Source organism: Thunnus maccoyii, chromosome 22, assembly GCF_910596095.1.
Source record: "Thunnus maccoyii chromosome 22, fThuMac1.1, whole genome shotgun sequence".
In the NCBI taxonomy this organism is placed as follows: domain Eukaryota; kingdom Metazoa; phylum Chordata; class Actinopteri; order Scombriformes; family Scombridae; genus Thunnus; species Thunnus maccoyii.
Genome location: NC_056554.1, coordinates 19,449,329 through 19,474,062, shown reverse-complemented (window position 1 = coordinate 19,474,062; position 24,734 = coordinate 19,449,329). Strand labels below are relative to the sequence as shown.

Here is a 24,734-nt window from a genome sequence, read left to right as displayed (position 1 = left end):
ATTTTGGAAAAATATTCCAGAAAAAAATCAAATATTAGAGAAAAATCCTCCAAAATAAATACAAATTTGTGTAGCAGAACTTCTTTCCTTTCCCATTTATCATCTTGTAACCCCAAGTTGGGAACAACTGATCTAGAAAGCATTTAAATGACTACATGACTCTCTAAGGTCATAATGTTGTCTAAATGCTACAGAAATTATAGTCATTTATAATCTAAAACACATTAATTTTTCAACCGATGCTTAATTTAGACATCATTTTGACCTTTTTGAATTAAAAAGCATGCCTGCACAGGGACTGATATCAGCGCTTGAAGGTCGCTCTCTTTGTTTGTCGGCCACACTAGATCTCCACATACACAGGGGGGAAAGTTCAAATATTTGTTTATTTTCTCAGCAACACTGCGTGCGACACATGTTCACAGCTACAGAACTCTCCAGTACAAACACAGCTCATACACATTCAATGCACAAGTTTTCCCAGCTGGTCCAGGAATTCTTACTGTTTTACTATCAGTGTGTGTGTGTGTGTGTGTGTATACGTCGCATCGCTGGACCTGTTTCAATGAGCTGTTTGTTTAGGTTGGAGCGTAAGAAAGAAAAGACGTGTATGATTATTGAAGTTTACCCCGGATAATAAACAGATTTAGGCTCAAGATCACAGAAGGAGAGCAAGCTCGGTATATGTTGATGAGACGGAGCGTCTGAGAGCTGAGAGAAAGCCGTGATTAGGTGCGAAAAACCCCCCCGGTTAAAACAGCAATCAAACACAATGAAATTTGCCTTCAATTTTGTGCTTCGTGCAGGAAAACAAACGGGATGCGTCGTCGTGTTTTCATAGCTTCTCAAACATACTTACAGTAAAAACCTTCCAGAGTACATACACAGGTATATATGAACCGTAGTGCCAGAGGGACGGGTTTAGCCTGGATTTATTAAAGTGTCTGTGAGGCGGTTAAGTGTATAAATCCATTTCTCTTAGGAAAACAAAGTGAACGTTGCATACAGAAACAAAGCGAGGTTGCGTGTACGTTGTTTTCTGAATTTGTCCATGTGAACCGAGCCCTTTTCAACAAACACATGTAGCGAAACTGCACACACACATATATATATATATATGAATACACACACACACACTCCCTCGCTGCATGCCGCTGACCGATCATTGACAACTACCAGATGGCATGGGGGAGGAGGCTAGACAGTGTGGATAAATGAGGGTGTGTGTCAGAGTGTGTGTTTGTCTTTACACTGAATGTGACACTGGATGATGTGTGTGTCTGTTGAGCACAGACTAGCTTGGATTCGGTATGTGTGTGTGTGTGTGTGTGTTTATCTGCTTTATGTGCATACACGTGTATGCATGTGCGTGCCAGAGACAAAGCATGTAGGGGGGGGGGGGGTTGTGCTAGTCGGAGCATGGTTTATGTCTACGAATATCCTCTCTCGTGTCTTCCAAATCTTTCTTTCTGTGCGTCTGTGTCCCGTTACTAAATGTCCTCTGTGTTTTGCTAAAAATTCACCTTTTCTGTGTTCACTTGACAAACTTTTGCCGAGGGACTCTGTGTTCCAAATTTGCAGCATATGGGTCTGTTTCCAGCTGCCATATAGAATCAGAATTACTTAAAAATGTTTGCATGTGTTTTTGTGCACGTATCAGTGTTTCCAGGTGACTAAAGTGTATCTCTTGTGTCTGAATGTTTCAATGCGGGTGCACTTGAATCAACTTTTTAGCAACTTTTCTGATCAACTAACCATTAAAACAAACACATATCAATGGCACTTTAAATGGCTGGTGTGTATTAATTATTGTCAAATTTAGTGTCGGTGCCTAAATTCACATTTTAGTTAAAGGGAAGATGAAGCTTTTTGGTTTGTGCAACTAGTTTAGGTGATTTGCAGGTGAGAGGATATCTAGGCATCTAGATAAAAACTGGGCAGAGTTTCACCAACATTTCAAGGGCTGTATTTTAATATGAAGCAGGTTCTACCTACAAGTTGAAGTAAAGTCCTTAAAAAACTGTCAAAACAACTGTTTTGTGTGACCTAAATGTCTAAAAATCCTTGAACTTTTCAGCCGACTTTAGCCCAGCTTTTTAATCTAAATTCCTAGACCTTTTTGTCTTTTGATCTCAAAACCATGCTCACTGTGAGTGATGTTGCCCATGTGGATTTGTTTCTGTCATCTTGTTGACATATGCCATTCGTTTTCTGGTTGGTTGCTTAAACCGATCCTTAAAATAAAACCGAACGCAGCTTCACAGGTTAGACAGGAAAGACAAGATAGATAAAATTCTTTACGTCAAAAGAAAAGACAAAGAAGACGTGAGGGGAAAGCAAAAGAGAGAGAAGAGAGAGATCAACAACACAGGCTGGTTGGACCGCATACCACCCTCAGCCTCTTTCTCTCTCTCTCTCTCTCTCTCCCTTTTATCTTTTGCTGCTGGGCTCAGTCTTATTGGCATTTACAAGATTTCTCCCTCTTCCTCCTCCTTGTTTTCATTCCACTTTTCATTGCAGACTCCTTTGTTCAAAAAAAAGCTCTCTCTGTGTTGCCTCTCAGCAGTCAGTATCAGTACAAAGAGGCAACCCTTATCCATCCGCTTAAAAAAAGTCTTTGCATAAAATCCACAGCTCTAGTGTTGTGTGTGTAGATAGTCCTCAGCAAAATCCAAGTGGTTTTAAGTCCAGTCCTGGTAAAATACATATTAATTACTTTTAAAAATCACCACAACTCATTGTCTAAATCTCATTCTCAGCCATTCTTATGTACAGTACTCTCATGGCACGCTTTTTAAAAAACAAAAAACAAACAGATATTCCACAATTTTTTTTTTTTTTGTTGTTGTTGCTTTGGTTCGATCATTTGATTTGCTTCTGCTACCGCTCCACAGTCCCTCCTCACATCTTCGATGCAGAGGATTGAGTTTTTTATTGTCTGTACATTCTTCGGTCTGGAATCCAAATCCGAGGGTCTGATTGCTTCCCCAAAAAAAAACAGGCAGGCAGCTGACTTTTTCCAAGATACGTTGAGATTCATGTGTTTGTTAGTGACGATAAAGGCAGCAGGGTGGGCGAATTTTTTTTTTTTTTTGGGCGATTCACGTCTAACAGGAAGACCCCAAAGTCTCGAATGTTTTTCTGTGGCTTTTTTTGACACCCAAAAGACAAATTTCCTTCCTCAAGAATCAACAAAAAAAAAAAAAAGTATATTCTCACATATGTTTTTTTTGCACAATTGCACATGTATCTCTGCATATCTTGATCACGACGGTTTGGTTTTGCTTCATGGAGAGTAAGGAAGACGGACCCACTCTTTCTTTTTTTCCCTTTCACCCCATCCTCTTGTAGTGTTCCTCACTCAAGCGAAGCCTTCAAACCCCAATACTTCCATCCTTCAGTGTATCTATCCAACCAAACATTGAAGATTCAACATTCAGGTCGGCATCCCACAACTTTTTTTTTCCAATTAACGGATATTCAAAAGGCCCCAACTCATTTTCTCCAGCCCACCCATTTATCCATCCATTGTCCCTTAAGTTCCTTTTTCTTCCTTCCTTTCCTCTCAGAGGTCCAGACGGAAGGCACCAAAGTAGCTGGAGGAGTCGTCTGCGTTGACCATTGTTGGCGAAGAGACGGAGACGAAGAGTTCGTCGCCGGCCCTCAGCTCAAACAGTCCTCCCTGGTAGACGGAGTGGAGGGCGTACTCGGCATCTGGAGCCCAGCACTTGGTGCCCACCCCCTTCAGGAGCTGCATGGATAGAAGAGAAGCGAAAATGAAGATGAGGAGGATATTCAGCAGTTTGCATCACTCCACATGACCATAATATTTTAAGTGAAAAGTGGTGTTGTACCTGTATGGGGCTCGGGTAGGAGGTTTTCTTGTAGACACATTGCACCAGCTGGTGGCTGACGCTGCGCTGGTCTCCGTCACTGGCTGCTGGGGACGGGTAACGAAAATACACCTGAGGGCAGGAGAGAGAAGGGTATGGAAGGAGAGATTAAAATAAAGCATTAGGATTGTTCCACCCTTGCTATTAAGGCATGTCGGTAACACACTGAGAGGAAATTAGGAGTTTCATCCTAGACTCCATAATGTTTGGATTTGTATGTGGCTTTTCTCTTCCTTATATCATTATAAACTAAATCCCTCCGAGATTGTAACTGTTATTTAGATTAAATAAGCAATAGGAAGACGACCCCTTGGGCTCTGAGAACCCTTTTGGGGATTCAGCCTTATTTTCTGGCAATTTATAGACTAAACAATTTATCAATTCACAGTCAAATATAATTGAAAGATAATAAAAAAGAGATTATTTGTCGCCATGCTTTATATTGGACCATCCACCCATATGGACACAGTTAAGAGGGTTTTTTTTGGGATACATGAAATGGCAAAGCGCAAAGGTTCTTGGTGATGTAGGCCTATGTTCTTATTCTGTCTTGTCTTTAGAGCATATGTTTCTCTTCCAATCCTTGTTTGACATTTAGGATACATTGCAAATGTCCAACAAGTAGTTAGTAGGGCTGCCAATCGATTAAAATATTTAAATGCGATTAATTGCATGACTGTCCATATGTTAATGGAAAATTAATTGCTGTAAAAGGACATTTTTGAAGTGTTAATACTCTTATCAACATAAGAGTGGACAAGATATGCTTGCTTTATACAAATATACAGTATGTATTTATTGTTGGAAATCAATTGACAACACTAAACAGTGACAAAGATTGTCAGAAACCCTCACAGTTTTAGCATTTAACTTAACTTAGGGTAAACTCAAGTTCAACAGGCAACAGATGGGCACATTGGCCAGCTAAATGTTCCATTACGCCAGTACTGATTAAAGATCGCTCCCTGGATTCCTCAAGTCAAAAGCAAATCACACAATGTAATTGTGTCCAACCTCACATGGGAAAAATAAAGGCTCACAAAAACATCCCTCTGTGCTATGGGATAAAAAACAGGATAGTGCAAAACCAAGCAATAAATAAATAAAGTGAGCTGGAAACAGTGGAAAGCAAGTATACTGTAAGAAAGAAAATGACTTTAACTCTTTGGTCATCATACAGGTTGTGTATCTTCGACGCTCTCAGCGGCAATTCAAGTGCAGTCGTTGGATGCAATCTGAATTATTTCATGCAGACCTTCGTCCTCCACTGTGTTAACTGGCCTGCAAGCTGTAGCCACACATTGAGCTATTGCTGCTGAAAGCTTTCTGCTTGTAGGTTTGTCCGTGGGTTTCCCTCCTACACATCAAGCCTGGTTTGCTTCAAGCAGGATGGTTGGAGGCTACTGAGGCTGCCTGTATTAGCGTTAGCTGTGTGCTTTGCTAGCAAATCCGGTAGTAACTCAGTTCACATCGACAGTAACTACACATAACTTTGGCCTTGTCAACAGATCAGTCTGACAGGGCTTTAAAACTGAACTTGCCATTCAAAATACTTTTTTATTTATCCATTGTTACTTGCTAGTTGCCATCCAACTTAAGGCTAAAGGGCTAAACTACAGGTGAGGCAAAGGGTCAACATAACAGTACCTGCGTTAATGCGTCAAAGAATTAGTGGCGTTAAAACGAATTTGCCTTATTATTATTGTTTTACTGAGGCTGCCTGTATTAGCGTTAGCTGTGTGCTTTGCTAGCAAATGGTATTGAAGATGTACTACGGTAGTAACTCAGTTTGGTTACTACAAATAACTTTGGTCTTGTTGACAGACCCCTCTGACAGGACTTTAAAACTGAACTTGCCATTCAAAATACCATTTTCTTTATCCATTGTTACTTGCTAGTTGCCATCCAACTTAAGGCTAAAGGGCTAAACATCAAGCCTGGTTTGCTTCAAGCAGGATGGTTGGAGGCTACTGAGGCTGCCTGTATTAGCATTAGCTGTGTGCTTTGCTAACAAATGGTATTTAAGATGTACTACGGTAGTAACTCAGTTCAGTTACTACAAATAACTTTGGTCTTGTTGACAGACCCCTCTGACAGGACTTTAAAACTGAACTTGCCATTCAAAATACCATTTTCTTTATCCATTGTTACTTGCTAGTTGCCATCCAACTTAAGGCTAAAGGGCTAAACATCAAGCCTGGTTTGCTTCAAGCAGGATGGTTGGAGGCTACTGAGGCTGCCTGTATTAGCATTAGCTGTGTGCTTTGCTAACAAATGGTATTTAAGATGTACTACGGTAGTAACTCAGTTCAGTTACTACAAATAACTTTGGTCTTGTTGACAGACCCCTCTGACAGGTCTTTAAAACTGAACTTTATCCATTGTTACTTGCTAGTTGCCATCCAACTTAAGGCTAAAGGGCTAAACTACAGGTGAAGCAAAGGGTCAACATAACAGTACCTGCGTTAATGCCATCAAAGAATTAGTATAGTTAAAATGAATTCTTATTAACGAATTATTATTGTTTCATTGTCAAAATGTGTTCAGAAACATGTTTGCACCAAAGAAACACACATACTTTAAGTTTTCCTCTCAACAAGATGGTACCAAAAGTAGAGAATCATCACCTGTGAGTACAGGTAGTACCGCCCATCCTGAGGCACTCGCAGCTTCCCATTGGACAGGGTCATGTTGTGCAGGTGAGCTCCAAAGCTCTGATTGGCCCATGTACGGACCACATGACGACAGGACTGGTGGAGACCTGGCGTGGGGATTGGGTATGGAGGGAACCCTGTTGATGAAGAGGCGAGAGAGAGAAGGGCGGTGAGAGACGTCCAGATAAACTAATTTAAAACAGAAGTAGGAAGGATTGGGTCACAGATAAATAGTCAGAAAAACTTGCAGAACATAAAACAGAAGGAAATTCAAATCCTCTTACAAAGTCAACATACCACGTCCAAATATTGAAGCTCACTCCATAAAGTATGGTTCTGATAAAAAAGGAAAACAGAGCCAAAGCTCTATAGATTGAGCAAAGAGAAGGTGCATCATATCAAGGAGTGTTTGCCAAAAACCCAACAGCAGCAGCGACTAACAAAACAATGCTACAGAAAACAGAACCAGTGATGAAATACGCGACCCGAGAGCAGCACTCCTCATAGGTCAGCTTTAAAACTGCCAGAATTGAGCAACGGGGAGCATCATTCCCTAAAGTTTCGTAAAAAGGTCCGGCAACAGCTGACGTACTGAGAGAAATATAAAAAAGTACATTATCATTACTGTGACTGTTGTTAATCTGTCAGTGTAGTTTTGAAAATGCTGTGAAAGTGAAGATCCAATAGGTAACGCCTGAAAGTCTTCATCCTCATGAGGGACATGAAGCTCCCCTTGAGTGTTTTCATGCACATAGCGGTCATAATCTTAATTATTACTTAGTATTCAAAGCATGAAAAGCTGTTTTTTTTTGTCTCAAGTGATGTATAAATTGCAGTATATGAAATGGAAACACGTTATATCTCTGCTTAAAGACAGGAGGATGAGGACAACATGTAAATTTAAACTTTAACTGGTACGTCAAGTCTCTCTGCTCTCCCAACACATGCCATACATAACCAAAGTGGACATATTTCTTATATTTCTGTTCATATGTGTCTGTTTCTTGCTTCTACTATCACAGTAAAATCCATAAGATTATTCTGTATCTTCTTACATGCAAAGAATCCATATTTTGAAGCATCTTTCTCTTCTAGTTTGACAGCTGCTGTCACGTAAAACTCAACGTGACCTCAGAAATATTCACTTCAGGTGCATCAGTGTATACTTTCCCCCCCTCGCCTCTCAAGTCATTTCCAGTTCTCTCCCCTTTTTGCCCTCCCCTGTGGGAGTGTGAAGGGTTTTAAATGACATTAAATAATGTTTGGCAACATGGATGCAAACAGGTGTTTAGCTTTGGTCAACACAAGTGCAGGAAATAAACACATCTGTGTGTTTTTTTGTTGTTTTTGGTGAATGCAAACAGCTCGTCTGCATTCGTGAGGCATAAATGGCGTTAATTTGGTGACACCTGTGGTGAGTGGTGGTTTTTATAAGACAAATCTCTAAACATGAAGCCCAAAAATTGCCAACGAAATTAAGAAAATCACAAAACCAAATAGAGAGACGGAAAAAAAGTCTTTGAAATCTTCCATTGTCAATAGATAAGTAACTAACAATACATTTGTAGTTGGCCTGATAAACGAAAATAAAGGATGACGTGGGGGTGATTAAGTGCATTTCACCAGTGAAAGGTAACTGATAACATGCCGTATCATGACGTAGAAGCCTTGTTGCTATGGTTACCTGCAGTTAATACACAATGTGTATTGATTTGGAAAGGTAAAGGTGTCCTGCTATTATCAATTTACCATTCAGCTGCCAGCCAATCAGAAATAAGTATTTTTCTGTGTCTTTGAAAGACCGGCCACTGCCTTATCCTCTCTCTGGGAAATAAAACACTGCCAGTTTGTCTGCTGGCCAACTTGTTAGACATTAGCCGGTGACCTACGACATTCATCATTTCCTCTGTATGTGTTCATGTGCAACTTTGCATATTGTGCAGGAATGTGGAGCCGACCGTCAACAATGGAAGCAGAAACACTTACGGAGTTTAAATACTGCCAACTAAATCAACATGCATTATTTTTGTAATGATTAGCATTAAGATTTTTCCAAATTGCTGTTCTGTAATGGTTTGTGTCCTGTTTGTGTGTGTGTGTGTGTGTGTGTGTGTGTGTGTGTGTGTGTGTGTGTGTGTGTGTTCGTGTGTGTGTGTGTGTGTGTGTGGTAGGTCTAGGTTAGCTAGCGCGTCATTGTTTCCGTCACATTCGTAAGATAACGTTTTATTAACAAAAAAAAAAAAAAGAGAAAAAAATCAAGGTCAACTCTCAAATTCTCTCTCACTGTTGCACTTCCTTATAAGAAATCCAAGCTGAACGTGTGAACCTCACCCTCTCTTCCTTCTTCCCTCACACGGACACACACACACACACACACACAGACACACACACACACACACACACACACACGTTCCTTGCCCTTTGTCAAGTCAATGGAAATAACATCAGGCAGCCTTTGCCAGATTGTCAACACCCTTAAGCTTGCACGCCAATTTCTGATGAAACGATGCAAAGGTCTGGATAACACACACACACACACACACACACACACACACACACACACACACACACACGCACACACATATACACACATACCATCTTCAAATTCCACATTTTATAACACACATATGCTCCATTACTCTCATCTATAAACTTGCTGGTTCAGCCTACAGCCAGTTCATTCAACTCACTTCAGTCAATTTTCATTCTTCCAGAAACCCTTTGACTCAAAAGAAGCGACGTCAGATCAAACCGCTGACACACACACACACACAAACGCCTCACCTTGAGAGCTGGTGTCTCTGAGGGTCAAGTGGGCAGATGGCCTCTGGACCACAGAGGTCATAAACTTTGACCCCGAGTTGTTGAAAGGGCGAGGCATGGTTCTCGCCTCTGAGGGGAGAGAGAGGAAATGAAAGAATGTCAGAAATGAACCTGTGGATGGATTTGATTTAAGACTCTCTCTCTGCGTGTGTGTGTGTGTGTGTGTGTGTGTGATGCTCACCCATGAAGGTTTGTTTTGAGATGATGTTCTCTGTCACCTGAAAGAAAACGTGCAAACATACAGGTCACAAATGTGAAGCAAAAAATTAAAAAAAAAACTACAGCATCATTATCAAAGCTCCTTTCTTCTGTTGCAACACATTAAAGTGCTAAAGAGTATTTGTGACTCACAGGACAGCAGGTTGAGTGTGTTTACCTTCCAGTAATAAAGAGTTTGGAGTTTATAAATCTTGACATAAGGACTGTTTGTGCTTTTGAAGAGCAAAGCGGCCGTTCAAACCCATCCTAAGTTGTTTGCTTAACTTTTATGAGTGAGGTTGATTATAAACTCACAATATTTCTATTGTTCCTCAGAAGTGATGGTAAAGCATCTGATACTGGATGACTAATGCTAGTTTTGTGGTTATGACTATAGATACGTGTGTGTGTGTTTGTATAGGCTGCAACAGGCGTGATATTTTCTGAACTTTGACCATGTTTAACAAAGACATCTGACATCATAACAGCATGAAAATAACAGAAAATCACACAAAAAAGCATAATATCTCCCTTTTAAAGGCTATTTTGTTTTCTGTTTTAAACATTTTCCTCAATAAAACGGTTGGAGGACCAGCGATGTCATCTTTCCTGCTGCTTCCCTCTGGTATCTGTTTCTCCTCTGCTGCCTCCCTCTATCATCGCAGTAATAAACCTTTAAAGTTCCCCTTCTTTCTTCCCCATCTTCCCTCTCCGTCCTGTCTCTGTTTTATTTCCCCCTGCTCCTCTGTGTCATCCCTCGCTCCCACCGAGCCGGGCCTCCGTTTCATCTTCCCCAGATGTAGACACGGCTAGTTCATGGAAATATATGCTGTATGTCCATACACACACACAGATGCATTATCTCCCCTCTCACACACTCTGTAAGTCTCCTCTTCTCACACACTCACATACTGATGCTTATTTTTGTCTTCCCCACTTTGTAAATCACCCTTCATTCGCCTTTTTTCTTCGTATACATCTCCATATATATCTTTTTACTCTATTCTAACATGCTGTCTGTCTCTTTTTTGTCATTCTCTCATCGCTCAAAGTCCACTTCCTTAATCCTATTCCCTAAACCTTTCGCCATTATTCTTTCCTCTCTTTTTTTTTGTTCTATCTCTCTCCTGCTTTATTTTCCTACCATGTTATACATCTTTTCACCCCACGTAAGCTAAAAGGTCACAAGTTTAATCACCTGTTACTAGTCATGTGGCCTGTCTAAGGTGCCCCGAAGCCCCTTCTGGTATAAATCTACCCAATTAATTTACTGAAATGCCACAAAAATCATGAATATGATTAATTTCACCACTGTTTTTAATGGTCATCCAGCTATAACCGTGGTATTATTCTTGGCAGCGGGCCTGTTTCTCCTGCACACGTTCAACCCAACCTGCAAATTGGACATGATCGCTCTGGGGTTTGGCGTGTGTGTCTGAGTGTGTGTGTGTTGGTGTGAATGCCAGCAGTCCCCCCACTCCTCCGCCTCCCTCCGTCCTCCTCTTGTGTATATCTTAGTATATCCTATATACTCTAAGGGGAACACAATACAGTGGAGTACAGAGTGTGGACTTGGCGGTGCTAGCTCGTCTCGCTACGCCTAGCGTGCCTGTCTCGGCCTCACGTTCCTCAGTTCCTGAAAGCAGAAAATTACATGCGCACAGTCACACACACGCTTAACGAAAGGGAGAAAATTGCCAACAGATTTTATGCCCCGCAGGTGGCTGCAGTTGAACAAGAAGAAAAAAGTATGAAACGCAGGGGGATTTTTTTCAGACACTTGGACCCACTGTGGGGTTTTTTTTTTTTTTTCAGGGCCCTCTGTCAAGGTGACTCCAGAACAGCATGTTTTCAATATACAAGTTCAACATGTCTCGGCTGTCTTTAACGCTTAAAAGCTCACATGGGAAACTATTGGATGGCTAAAGAGTGAAATCAGCTGTACGGGCTGCATGCATAATTTATGTTCCACGCAGCGGTGGAAGCTTTCTATGGCATCCTGAGAGACTTCTGATCAGTTGAATGTTTAAAGGTGAACGCCACTGTCAATATTTTCATACTCACTGTTTGCATCTGGTTTGTATTTATAACCTACCGTATGCGGTTAAATGTGAATACATCTAGTCAAACCTGCATGAAATTAATTGCCTAAGATGACATTAATACGACAATTAAGGTAGCGATGGAGGAATATTTTTAAGGAATTATTTCCTGCGCTCGTGAAGACATGACTCAATTTGGCACAATGAAATGTTAATTTTTTTTTTTTTCTGTGCACACACAACAAGCACAGATGGTTGCAAATAACGGTCTCTTCTTAAGTGGAGGAAAAATAAGCCCACGATGTCTCAAACACCACAACAAAAGAGTTGAACAATAACGACTTCCCAGAACACTTGCAGTATCTTTTAAACATATCACCAAAGCGCAAATAAACAGAACATTTCCATCAGGTGTCATCTGGTTTTGCAACAATTAAACTGTACGTCCAATCAGTGCGCCGCTATCTCTACTGGTGGTTTGTAATGTAAGAAAACCTTCAGGGCACTTTTTTTTTTTTTTAAACTCTTGTTTGATTGAGCAGCTTGAAGCGATTATTCTGCTCTTTAAATGAAAAGTCAGTTAACATAATAAGGATAATATCTGGTAATAAGGGTTTTTATTGTGGCATACCTGTCCGCTAAAGACAACAGCATGCATTTGTAACGCTGAAACCTTTCAATTATCTAATTACATCCATCAGAAATGGGTTATTTGTAGAATTTAGCCCAATAAAATGCCAACATGAATGGCCTGAATTACTGAATTACTTTGGATTAGTGTTTATTCAAATGGTAAAATGTCTTGAGATAATGCTGCTCTTAGTTTTGTTACATTCAGGACGTTCATAGCTGTTTGGTTTTCTGTCCTTTAATGGAGTCTTACATGGGCTGAAACATTATAATTGTATTTTCAACCCTTTCTCCTAGAAATTACATTTATATACTATTAAACTGAAACAGCAGGGATGTTTTGCTAGAAACGTAATGCCGGCTGAATTACGTTTTCTCTCAACATAATAAGAAAATGTTATTATTTGGCGAGTTGCACAAATGAATGGCGACACCGGTTTGGTCTTCCACTTGAGTCCAGACTGAAATATGTCAACAACTACTGGATGGATTGCCATGAAATTTGGTCCAGATGTTCAAAGTCCACAGAGGATGAACCCTAATAACTTCGGTAATTCCCATCACTTTCCCTCTGGCGCCACCAGCAGGTCAAAATTTTCCTCATCCAGTGAAATATCTCAACATCTACGATAAAGATTGGCACCAAATTTTGTAAAGACACATATGGTTAGAAGAAGATGAATTCTACAGACTTCAGTGACGCCCTGACATTTGGTCTAACGCCACCTTGACACCATGAGATTGACATTTGTGGTTTTGGGTCGTAATAATCACTCAAAACTTCAACTTGTCCAATACCTTCGTTTACAACCAAATAACTGCAAAATGGACATTTCTATCAGCTTCAGCTCTACTTTATTATTACCAAATGTTATTATGCTAACATACTAAACCAATATGGAAACGTCAGCGTGTTAGCATGGCTATTGTGAGCACATTAGCAGGCTGACGTTAGCATTTAGCATCGCTGTGCCTCAGTACAGCCTCACAAGGTTGATATTGAGGCTGTATTCTTTCCCTATTTTTCTCTTAAATGTGCAACACATAGTTTTGCAGCATCTAATACTGTAATAAACAAAGAAAATATAATAAAATCTGATAAAAAAAATCCAAGATAATGAAAAAATATCAACTTACTGCAAAAAAAGAAAAAAAAAATCACCAATAATTGCTTTTTAAGGATGTTTTCCATTAATGTAGTATTTTTGGAATGTGGAAGACTACCAGCAGGATGTTGCTTAAGAATATTTAACCAGGAACTAAAACTTAAAAGACTTCTGGAAATTGACGCTGATACCTGATGACTTCCAGCACAGCTTTCATGTGAAACCTGGAAAGAGTTACTGTGTTTGTCGGAGGAGGTTGAGAAACTTATTTGAGTCATTCACCACTTAAATAGCTGCCTGCAAATGAGCTGGAATGAATGAATGATGCTCATATAACATGTCAGAAGCTTCATATAGTGGAGTTCCTCTCTATTTTCATTTCTTCTCTCTCACAACCGTGTTGTGTTTTATGTGCAGGTATTTTTATGGCTTAGTCTGGGAGCCGTGTAAACTGATGACTCTGTTGTTGGATGTCTTCTCAATGATGTCATCCCGTGTCAGATGTTGGGATGTCTCCTCAGCCAGTTAGAAATGTTGTGTGTTTTTTTTTTGCCTGTGTCTTTCACGCTTCATTCACGCTGTCAAGGATTCCTCTTATTTTTAAATTATTTTCAAGGCTGAAAGGTCAAAAACCCGGGACCGTGTGGCATGCATACCTTTGGGGGCATCGAGATGACCTTTGATGACATTATACGGGAGCTGCTGGAGCTTTACTTGCTCTCAAACACCTTTTGTTGTAACAGCAGCATTGTGAGTGAGCAAATAAAAAGTTCTAATCTGTCTCCATTATGAACTGTTTGGTCAATAAAATGACAATGAAAGCCCTTTTGTTTGCATAAATGAAACCCTGATGTGACCTTTACCATGAAGTAAAATACCTTCTGATCAACTTTTTTTCTAAGCAATAAATACCGTAGATCTGACCTTGACAGGCGGTTAATGACCCCCCCCCTCCACCCCATTGCCCCATGTGGATCAAAGGCTCCTAGGCTTGTTTTCTGCCACCAGGAAGTAAGTCCTGTTTATGCATTTGCGGGTTTCACCCTTAATGAGGGTTTTAGTGGTTGTCATGCGGTGGTTTACTGTGAAAGACTACACCCCTGCCCTCGTTTAATGCACCGCTTTTGTTTCCAGTAAATCAGTCTGTAGCCTCTGATGTGACAAGCTTCAAAGTTCGAATTCACTGCCAGCGTGACCTTATGTGTGTCCATATAGAGCACTGTCAGCGTTGTGTGTGTGTGTGTGTGTGTGTGTGTGTGTGTGTGTGTGTGTGTGTCTCCGGGTTTTAGAGTTGTCTTTAACACCACAAGTCCTTAAAACATCTCCAGCTGCAATAACAACAACAAACAAAACCCTGAACTCTGCTCTTTCACCCTGTTTAGAACAACAGAGACAAAAGAGAGAAGCGAGAGAAAAAAAAAAAAAGTCAAGATTTCTTCACGTCATTCTTCGTCTGGCCAAAAGCTAAAAAAAGAGATACAAAGCAGAAATAAGTAACAGACATGTGAGTAAAAAAAAAAAAAAAAAAAATTCCTTTTTGACAAGTCTCATCTATTTCTACGTTTAAGATGGCACTCCAACAACTTTGTACTGCACTGCCATAAAGCAGGAGACAGTTTTTCAAAAAAAGAAAGATTAAAAAATGAAGCAGCGGAGGCCAAAATATCCTGACTTCCTGCCAATATTGTGGATCATGAATCATACATGCAGGATCCTACATTTCTCCAAAATATTGCTCAACAATGTCTTTCCTTAGAAGCCTTTACGCCTGCTAAATTCTCACACTCTTAGATTGTAATGCAGGTTCACTACTATTACAACAGATTTTAAGTGTAATTTGTGTGTTACATAAGCTTCCTGACAGGGTTTGGATCATCCAATCAGCATGCTTTATTTGCACAAGGCAATGCAGAGATTCAGGAGGTGCATGTGTGTGTGACGTGAATCTTTGCAGAAACATAATTCCAGCTTCAAACTGGAACAAAGCTCCTCCATATATCACCGCGGAAGACGATATACAACTGTTTTCACAGGCTAAGTGAATGGCGGAGTGCCGCTTTAACGACTGCCAAAAACAACTATGACGTAGCTGATTGTAGAGGTCTGTCTGTGAGTCCACGTTCTTGATTTACCCCCCTGGACAACTGAAATCAGAGAATCACATTTTTCATTTTTTTCCTTCTATTTGATGGATCAATATAAATTATTTCCCCTCGTTTTTTGCTCTATATATCTCCGGTTTTATTGGAAAATCTGCTTTCAGAAAACACTGCGCCAGCCTGCAGCGTGCAACTTTTGTCTGTTTCAGACCAGCTACACTGTAGGTATGAAGCTAACTCGATGAAGTCATTTGTCAAGAGCAAAGCAGAGTAAGCAGGACTGCCAAAAAATCAGAAGTTGGTGGGGGGAGAAAAGAAAAGAGAAAAGCGGAGAGGCAAGGCGAAAGATGATGGACAATTATGGAAACAAGAGAAGAAGAGGACTGAGGATAAAAAAAAAAAAAAAAAAGAAAGAAAACACAGAGAGAGAGAGTCAGAGTGGACAAGTATGGAAAAAAAAAAGAACATGAGGAGGACTGAAAGAGAAGATTGAGAGAGGAGAAGAAGGAGAGTGAAAGAGGGACAAGTATGCACATGAAGGAATGTTTCTTCTGCAGATTAGCAGTAGCTGCAACCCAATACTTTAATATGCTGCTCGACCCCGACAGGCCTGGACTGGCAGTGTGTGTGTGTGTGTGTGTGTGTAAATCTTTGAGGTACGGCACCAAACTCTTATCAACTCTAATCTGGTCTAAAAGGCTACTCAGTCCGGTTTTGGTGTGCAAAAAAAAAAGTAAGAACTGGTTGAGTGCATGTGAAGATGTGTGTGTAGTTAATGGCTAATGCTCCTTTAGTCTGGGTTGATGATTAATAAGTAACTTTGTTAAAGCCAGACTGGTATGTACAGTCAATTTGGAGAGGAGGGAATGTACACAGAGTTTTTTAATATTAGCTTTCCTGTTTTTTCCCGGTAAGACAAGTCATCATTGTGCTGCAGATGGTAAAAACATAAGTCAAAGGAAAACTGCTGAGGATGCAGAAAAAAAAACCCTCATGTTGTCAGCGAAAGTTGAAGTGGACAGTCCTGTTAAAGAATAAAACATCTCTCACTCTAGGAAAACAGCTCCAGAGTGATAACAGCATAAATTTTATATTTCACGGTCGGGTGTTTTCGAAGGGTTCCTTGAATATTTATCTTAATTAAAACCAAAGACTTCAGTGTCTATGATCTATCTATGAGGCTTTGGTTTTTCTTTTTCCACAACATTTTTCTCTCTTTCTAAAATCTCCCCCAAAGCCAGACCAGTAACTGATGTTTGACAGGAAAGGCCCCGTGGAAAATCAGACTTCAGTTAATTCTCCATGCACACGTCAGCGCTGATAAGTTTGTTTAGCATCGTCTGAAGAAAAATTCTTCTTCTTTGGCTTCGGACCAATCCTGTACTAACCAAGAGTCCAACAAGGCTCAACAAACACGTTAAAAGTAGGGCTGCAACTCATAAAAATACTTAAAAAATACTGAAAAAGTCCAATCGCAGTTTCTCAAAGCCCAATGCGATTCTTTTAGATTGCTTACTTTGTCTAAAAAACACTGTAAAACACAAAGATATTCAATTTACAATCATAAAGAAGAAGAAAAGTAACAAATCTTCACATCTGAGCAGCTGGAACCAGCAAATATTTGGTGTTTTAGCTCAATAAGTGACAATTACACATAAAAAAAGCACTTGAGCTGCATATTGTTACACTATAATCCCCATGACTTAATAAACAGATGCATCTGTTACTTAATAAATAAATGCAGTAAGACTGAATCATACCAGCATTTAAAATGGTGACATTTTGCAGCAAATTCAGTTCATTTCAATGGAATCACTGCTACCAGTGGAAAATAAATCCACATGAGGGCTGCAATGATTATTTTTATTATCAATTATTTGGCAGATTATTTTCTCAATTAATTGTTTAGTCGCTGAAATGGTAAAAAAATTGTATAAAATGGCATTCGTGCTTTCTCAGAGCCCACAGTAATGTCTTGAATTTGCTTGTTTTGTCCGACTAACAGTCCAAAATCTTAATATATTCAATTTTCTGTCATATATGACAAAGAAAAACAGCAAATCATCTCATTTGAGAGGCTGGAACCAAAGAACGTTGCTTGAAAAATAACTGAATCGATTATTCGATTGTCAAAATAGTTATTTGATTCATTGTCTTCTGATCGATTAATCGACTAATCGTTGCATCGTTGTAGTGTGGAGTACAAACTTTGGCACAGAAATTTGCACTGTTGATTAATAAGAAAACTGTCTTGATAGTGCTGATTTATTTATTTAACACAGGAAACAGCTTGCTAGCATGTTAGCGGTTAGCATGCCAGTTACAGCAGCTCACTAACTATTCCAATGAGTAACCACTATGTCAACAAACCTTTCTAGAGTAATTTAGCCTTTAGTCAGAGTTTAATAGCATATTTTTTCCTACTGTTTATGTTAAATGCCTCTTGGTTAGAAGTGAAGGGGAATTCTGTACCTTTTAAAGCATTGGGAGCGTTCATGCACACACACATTAAACGCTCTAATCAGATCATTACTGTCTAAACTGCCACACTAATGCCAAGATAGCCCATAGTTTTAAATCAATCAGTAATGCTTTGGCTAACCGTGATTCTGATCCATCTGTGCTGCATTTATAGGCTCTTTATTGTGGTTTGGAGCCTTGTCAGGACAGGATCTTCCAGCATCTCATGGAAAACGCTCACTTAAAGGTTCCCGATATGACGGTGGTTTGAATCCTCACACCAGCTGAGTAAATCTGGTTGCAGGAGGAAAATATTATCCCTCTTCTGCATTCTGACGCCAGAGTAGCCTGGTTTTGCAGAGCCACGGTGCCCAGAATGTACTAATATAATACTCGACTGGTTCCTTCACATGATCAGATATGAGTAGAAGGGGGGGGAAAGGAAAAGAGACATGCCAACAAATCAGATGGAAACACAAACTATTGTTGTCTGGCTCGTTATGTGGCTTTTTTTTCTTTCTTTATTAACTTACAGCTCGTCTCATATCAGATTATGTCTCGTTTCCTTCGTTCCATTGTTTGTCAGATATTTCTTGGTGCAGTGCAGCAACATTCAGCCATGGCAACAGGAAGAGACACTTTGCTCCTGCATAACACAGTGAACGTCATTTTGTACGACTCTTTTCTTTAAATGCAATTATACAAATGGTCGGTTGTAGATGCTGTATGATTGCAGAGGTTTAAATTACTTTTTTTTGCAGCACCTTCATGGTTATCAAAGTTTTCATGAAGACAACATCGACTAAATTCTGGTACTTTATGATAAAGTATAATCTTCTATGTTTATATATAGTACGCTATAAGTAAAGGCTGGTATATTGTACTGTACGGTAAGATCTGTTCTCTGAGTTGACGCCAATATTTGTATCAAACCAATATAAGCAAATATTAATTGAGCTTGAAGGGTCATTATTGATCTTGGAAATAACAGTTTGACACACACACACACACAAAAAACCAGTTTAAGATCCACTTACTGGGAATTTCCTGAAGATCTCATGCTCAGACCACATAATAACAAGTGAACCGTTTCCATGACAACTGTGTAAATTCTATCTGCTGATGAAGGACTCGGGATGTGGCTGAAAGCCTCAGTAAGTGAACATATTACAGTTGTTTTTTGTGTCAAACTGCTATTTCCAAGGTTAATAATGTGCTAAAAAAACATGTGATTAGATAGATTGTTGCGCCGATGTGTCAGCGTGACAAACCTACTCATTCCTCAGATCGCTCATATGGATCTTACAGTATATTCAGCAGGGATACCGCTGTGTGCAGTCAGACATCTGACTATGATTTAGTAACACCGCGACCGAACAGGACTCGTTCATTAGCTGTTTATCGCCGAGAAGCAGCAGCGAGGAAGGGTTTCATGACAGGTAACGCACCAGTGGCCGACTCGATGCCAGCCGCTGATAACTGACCTGTTTGGTGTGGGAGTTTCCTGCCAGACAAATGTTGTGTACACTCAAGGAAGCGGTCGACTCTACACACATTAGAAACAGGAGATTGATATCACCCTTTATTGCCTTTCGAGTGTAGTTTTGCTGTGAAACTACTGTACAGTCAACCTTTTAATAGACGAGGGTATCAGCTGTTTTGCCTTCCTCTCGCTCTTTTATCGATTTTCCAAGAACAAAAACAGGATAAATCTGATTATACGTAATAAATGGCACTTTAAAGAGCCGGTTCTCACTTTGTAGGTGTTATTTACCTCCCTATATGTGTTTTTTTGTTTCTTTCTGCATTGTTCTCTCTGGTTTCTCTGCAAAAAGACATAAACAACACCAACACTGCAGTCGAGGAAGCAGTTTCCACACAGCAGATTATTGCATCAATTCTCCTCTCTCTCTCCTCCCTGCCCTGTGTCTCTTTATGTCTCTCTATCTATCCGTCTGTCACCCTTAATCTCTTTCACAACGTAGTTTTTACTCCTAAGGACACAAACAGCATGAAACTAGGCCAGGGGCGGGGTTGTCTTACAGCTTCAGTCTTCTGTTTTCTAAGACTCTCTGTGTTTTAAGTTTCGTTTCAGAGGAATACTAATACTAATATCAATACAAATACCGGTATGAGTACGTCATATTGAAGACAAAAGTGACCCGAGACACGTGACTTTATTCTCTTGTGTAGCGTAAATACTGTCTCCAAGGAAACAGGCGCCTGAGCAATGGAGCAAGTGGAGCAAATGCATCTCCATTATTCAATTAATTTAGGCTTAAAGTGCAGATTCAGGCATTTAAATGCTGATGTATAGAATATAAATTACTAAGATATACAAAAATATAGATATACAGATATATACTTGTGCAGTGATGCAGTATGTTATATAAAGTGACGCTGTGGTGAGTAAATAATTAAGGTTTGTTGGGGTTGATGATGATTTTCTCTTTCTTTTGCTCCATTTTCTACTTTTCCATTCATATTATTCATATTCTTGATACAATAATCATCATCAAGACATCAATCCAAAAACAATAAAGTTATATAAATATTAGGGCTACACATGTTTGGATAAATTGATCAACCTGCTAAAATGGTTTCTGTATTACGTGTCAGGATGCTTGTTTCCAATGTAGCCGATGTTGTAACTTAAGATTTATACATGTTTACATTTATCTGCTCAGTTTATTAAACTCCTTTTAAAAGCTCATGACTCATCAAAATACTGAGACATCCGTTCTGATTTCGGTATGTGTCAAGTTCCCAGATACAATTATTTATGGAAACATTTCCGATCAGGATGTGATTGAAATTAAAAGAAAAAGCACAACACCAGTCTAAAATGCTTTCCTCAGAAATACTCTGTGCATGTAAACACACGATCCGCTGGCCTCCGTGATAATATCCTCGTATCTCGCTCTCGCTCACAATCACTTTTATTGTTTCAACAAGACATTTCGACCTTGTCAGTCGCTGCTGACACACCAGAAGACAACTCAGTCTTTCCAGGAATGACGTGTGAGAAGTAAAACATGTTTCAGTTGGTTCACGTTCGTAGTTCTCACATCAAGAACCCTTAAAAATGACACAAATTTAGACCAGGGGACCCCCATCTGATAAGATTTTTGCTTTACAGAAAGTCATGGAAACTCATGACCATAATAATCATACACACTCTGCCACTTGAACCCCCCTCAAGAATCCCCGGGGGGTTCCTCGGACCCCACTTTGAGAACCACTGCGGTAGAGAGCTGGTAATGGTAAACAGGCCTGCTCTAAGATTATGTTACCACACACTTATATATGTTCTGATATGAAAAGCTATACAGAAGTGTAATGTATATTGTGAATAGTGAATCATAGGCGGATTATGTTCAAGTTAAGCTCGTATTATTTCCTCAAGTGTCAAAATATCTTCATTATTTACGACAGCTGATAGCGCTGTAAGTCAGTCTAGCACACATGACTGTATATATGATGTTATATAGGAATGTGGTGCGAGATAAGATGTCGAGAAGTCCGCAAATCTGATTATAATATATAAGAGTGAAGTCAGTAATGGACCAGTCTCAGATGAAACTTTAGGATAAGATTATCCCGCCTTGATGTTGTGGTCTAGATGTTCGACTAAACCCCTCATTCCATGTTTTTTTTTTTCCCCCTGCGTCGTGGACTCGCGAGTTCACTGGTTTGATTCTGGACGAAAGTGGAATTTAATTAAATAGAACATGAATCAAAACCGAGATCTCGCAGCAGACAATGTGGCTTTGTGGAACTTGGAATATGATAAGAAGAAAATCTAAGGAGTCGGATCATATAACATCCGTCCTCTTTGCGTTGGCTACCAGTTCAAGCGAGAGCTGATGTCAAAATCCGTCTTAATTATAAGGCTTTCAAATGGATCGGCTCCTTCATATATCTCCGGCCTTGTTGCTCCGTATACTCCCGTCACGTCCTTTATGTTCTCTTGATGCTTAACTGTTCCTCGATTTAACAAACAATCTTTTTGCCCATCGAGCTCTCTTCTTCTTTGGAATAAACCACCGCCGCACATTCGGGAGTTAAGCTCCGCTGAGACTTTCAAATCTAGGATGAAAACACATCTTTTCTCCGTGAGCTCTGGCCTCTCCTAATATCACCGTCTGGGAAATCAAATCACTGACTGTCCTATTTTTAGATTCCTAACATCAACCCTGTTGTTATATTAACAGTATTACCTGTGTACTGTGGGTGTGTGGGTTATCATGAAGTTAATACAATCTACAGCTAATACATTAACGTTAAGTAGCTTCTACTTGTCTGATGAGGACACTTTTATTTTGAAACTTACAGACATGTTTTAAGATGTAATATATAAAACAAAGGACAGAACTCAACTGACTGAATAGACTATAGATCCTCCAGCTGTCCCTCTACATTCAGTCAGTCTTTCTAATGAAGTTTAATTATGTAAAATGGTGTAATTCTTGTAACTTTGTGTAACATTTATCATGTTTTTTTGTAATATGTATTTTTATTTTGGAAAAAAATGGAGACAGTGATAATTAGTCATGTGACTCAGATGTATTTATCACACCTGTGTGAACAGGAAGAAGCAACAGGCGTAACACGCTGTTCGCTCCTAATAAAAACACAGTAAAGTCAATTAATTTTGATTTTCATGTGTATAAAACACTTTACGTTGAATAATAGTTTGTGTCTAATATGTTTTTTGCACACAAAATAGTTCAATTATCTCGTTAAAATCCTTAAAATGACATCTACTGCTTCTCCCTCACTGAAAATACAGACTCTATGAATATGTAAATACTTATTTTTGCGCTGGAGGCTTCATCACACTCGTGTGCCTTTAATACCACAATTGGCTCCGAACTAGCTGTGATGTCACACATCATGTTCGTGCAGGTACGCGGCTTAAACTTTTTCAGTGAGCTCAGAGAAACTTTCCACTTCCATCAGACGAGTGTGAAAACAGCCTTCCCGGTGTCAAACTGTGCGCGTACGTCATTCTGCTCGGTAGCTGCTGGAGTAACAAAAGCAAAACCACATTTCTGAGTGGACTTTCCACTTCAATGTACAGGAAGTTGTAGCTTTAACGGGGGTCACGTCAGGTACGCCGCTATCTTATTTTTCCAATGTTGACCCACATTTTTTTTCCAACATATTTGGCTCATTTCCCAGATCAGTACATCCTGGTTACAACTTGTCCGAATATGATGTAGTGAGCAAACCAGTGATGGAGATACAGTCGGTCGTGATCTTGAGTCGCTTTCTTAGAAGATCAGACAAGAAAAAAAGAGCTGATATTATTATTGATTCACAGTGTTTCAGGAGCAGATGCTGTGGATCTGACTTACTTGGCTGCTATAAGAAATCTCCCATGTCCAGACTCTCCTTGGGAGCGAAGAGAGAGAGAGAGAGAGAGAGAGCTTTTCTGGATGTGGTAATCTACGCTGACAGAAAGTGGGATTTAAGTCAAAGTTTAAAAAAGAAGTAGTGCAGTTAAAACCTTTCTGAATGTGTCCATGTTAAAAAATATTAGTAGGTTGAGCAACTGTCAAACCAAGGACAACTAATCTTACTGTACATGATATAAATATTTTAAAAAATCTGGGTTATTATTCATTTTCTACTCCTTTTTTTGGGTTTTTTTTGCACAGTTTTATTTAGATTTTATTGTTACAGTTTGTTTCTGGCAAGTGTTTGAGATTAAAGTATTCCAACACACACACAAAAAAGAATAATGTGCAAAACATATTTCATAAACCTCTCTCTCTCTCAGCTTTCTGTACGGTCCACTGACCCCACCCATCTGCTGCGTCTGGCAGCACAAAACAAACTAAGATTCAAGTTTGGCCCTGACTCGCCTGTGTGTGGTTGACAGTCAATCATCTCTAACGACCGCAGTTTTTCTTTGAATATACTGTTAAAAAAAACAACAACAACAAAACTGTAATATATGTCATAGAAAAACAAGTTGAGTGTTTCCAAAGCCTGCAAGGTGGTGAGCCTCAAACGCCTCTTGTTTAAACTCTCGAAACGGACCCATTTATCAAATGTACAGTTTCAGCCTCTCTCTCTCTCTCTCTCCGCTCGCACAGTGTGATGACTTCACGGGAGTCACGTGGGTTTATTCTTTTATCTCGCAGCTGTGTTTTTGCCAACTTTTCCATTTTATTTTTCATTGCTGACAGCGGAGGCAGACTGTGGTCCAGGAAGTCGGTGCATATGTAGGGAATAGCTATAAATAAAAAAAGAGAGATAAAGGACCGAGCCGAGGAGGCTGTGTGGTCAAGAGATGATGTTAAGACACGAACGCAGCAGTTTTGAGGATTCGCAGAAGCTCTTATAGGGATTTTATTTTTCCCAGAGGGAAACTCAATAAAATCTAATCAACAAAAACATCCTTGATTTTTGGAAAATGAAACCATGACTCCTTCTGAAGCGACCGAAATGTCACATTTCCAAGGTCGCAACAAAGCCTGCAGTATGTTTTAACAAGGACAATGTTGGCTCTGTTTATTCCAACAGACGTTACAACTTGAGTTTTTCAACTGCAGCTAGAAGCCAAAGAGTCTACCAGTTGTGATGTTAATAACAATGTTTGGTCTGTAAATGCCTCATGTACAAATATGTAGATGCTGGAGACTTGCAGTGTTTAACCCACATTTTTACATCCTTATAAGGATTTATTAAAGCAGTGCCTGTTTGAGTCTAGAAAACATACTGGATACATATTAAAGATACAACTGGGGGACGTTTTTTTTTATTGCGCGCTATCAAATCATTATAAAACTTTTCACACTCATCTCTAATCCCAAAGCGT

At 39.6% G+C, this 24,734-nt stretch overlaps 1 protein-coding gene across 1 annotated transcript in view; it reads right to left on the bottom strand.

Annotated features, from left to right (window-relative positions):
* Positions 1–367: 367 nt before the first annotated feature.
* The window catches only part of tnfsf10l (TNF superfamily member 10, like), a 69,299-nt gene continuing 44,932 nt past the window's right edge, over positions 368–24,734 (bottom strand). Inside the window, exons 3-7 of the mRNA XM_042400882.1 lie at positions 9,552–9,588; positions 9,332–9,439; positions 6,521–6,684; positions 3,855–3,965; positions 368–3,751 (exon numbers count right to left, since the gene is read on the bottom strand). Of these exons, the coding sequence (XP_042256816.1) occupies positions 3,566–3,751; positions 3,855–3,965; positions 6,521–6,684; positions 9,332–9,439; positions 9,552–9,588 (606 nt within the window). The 3' untranslated portion in view covers positions 368–3,565. The remainder of the gene's footprint in view (positions 3,752–3,854; positions 3,966–6,520; positions 6,685–9,331; positions 9,440–9,551; positions 9,589–24,734) is intronic.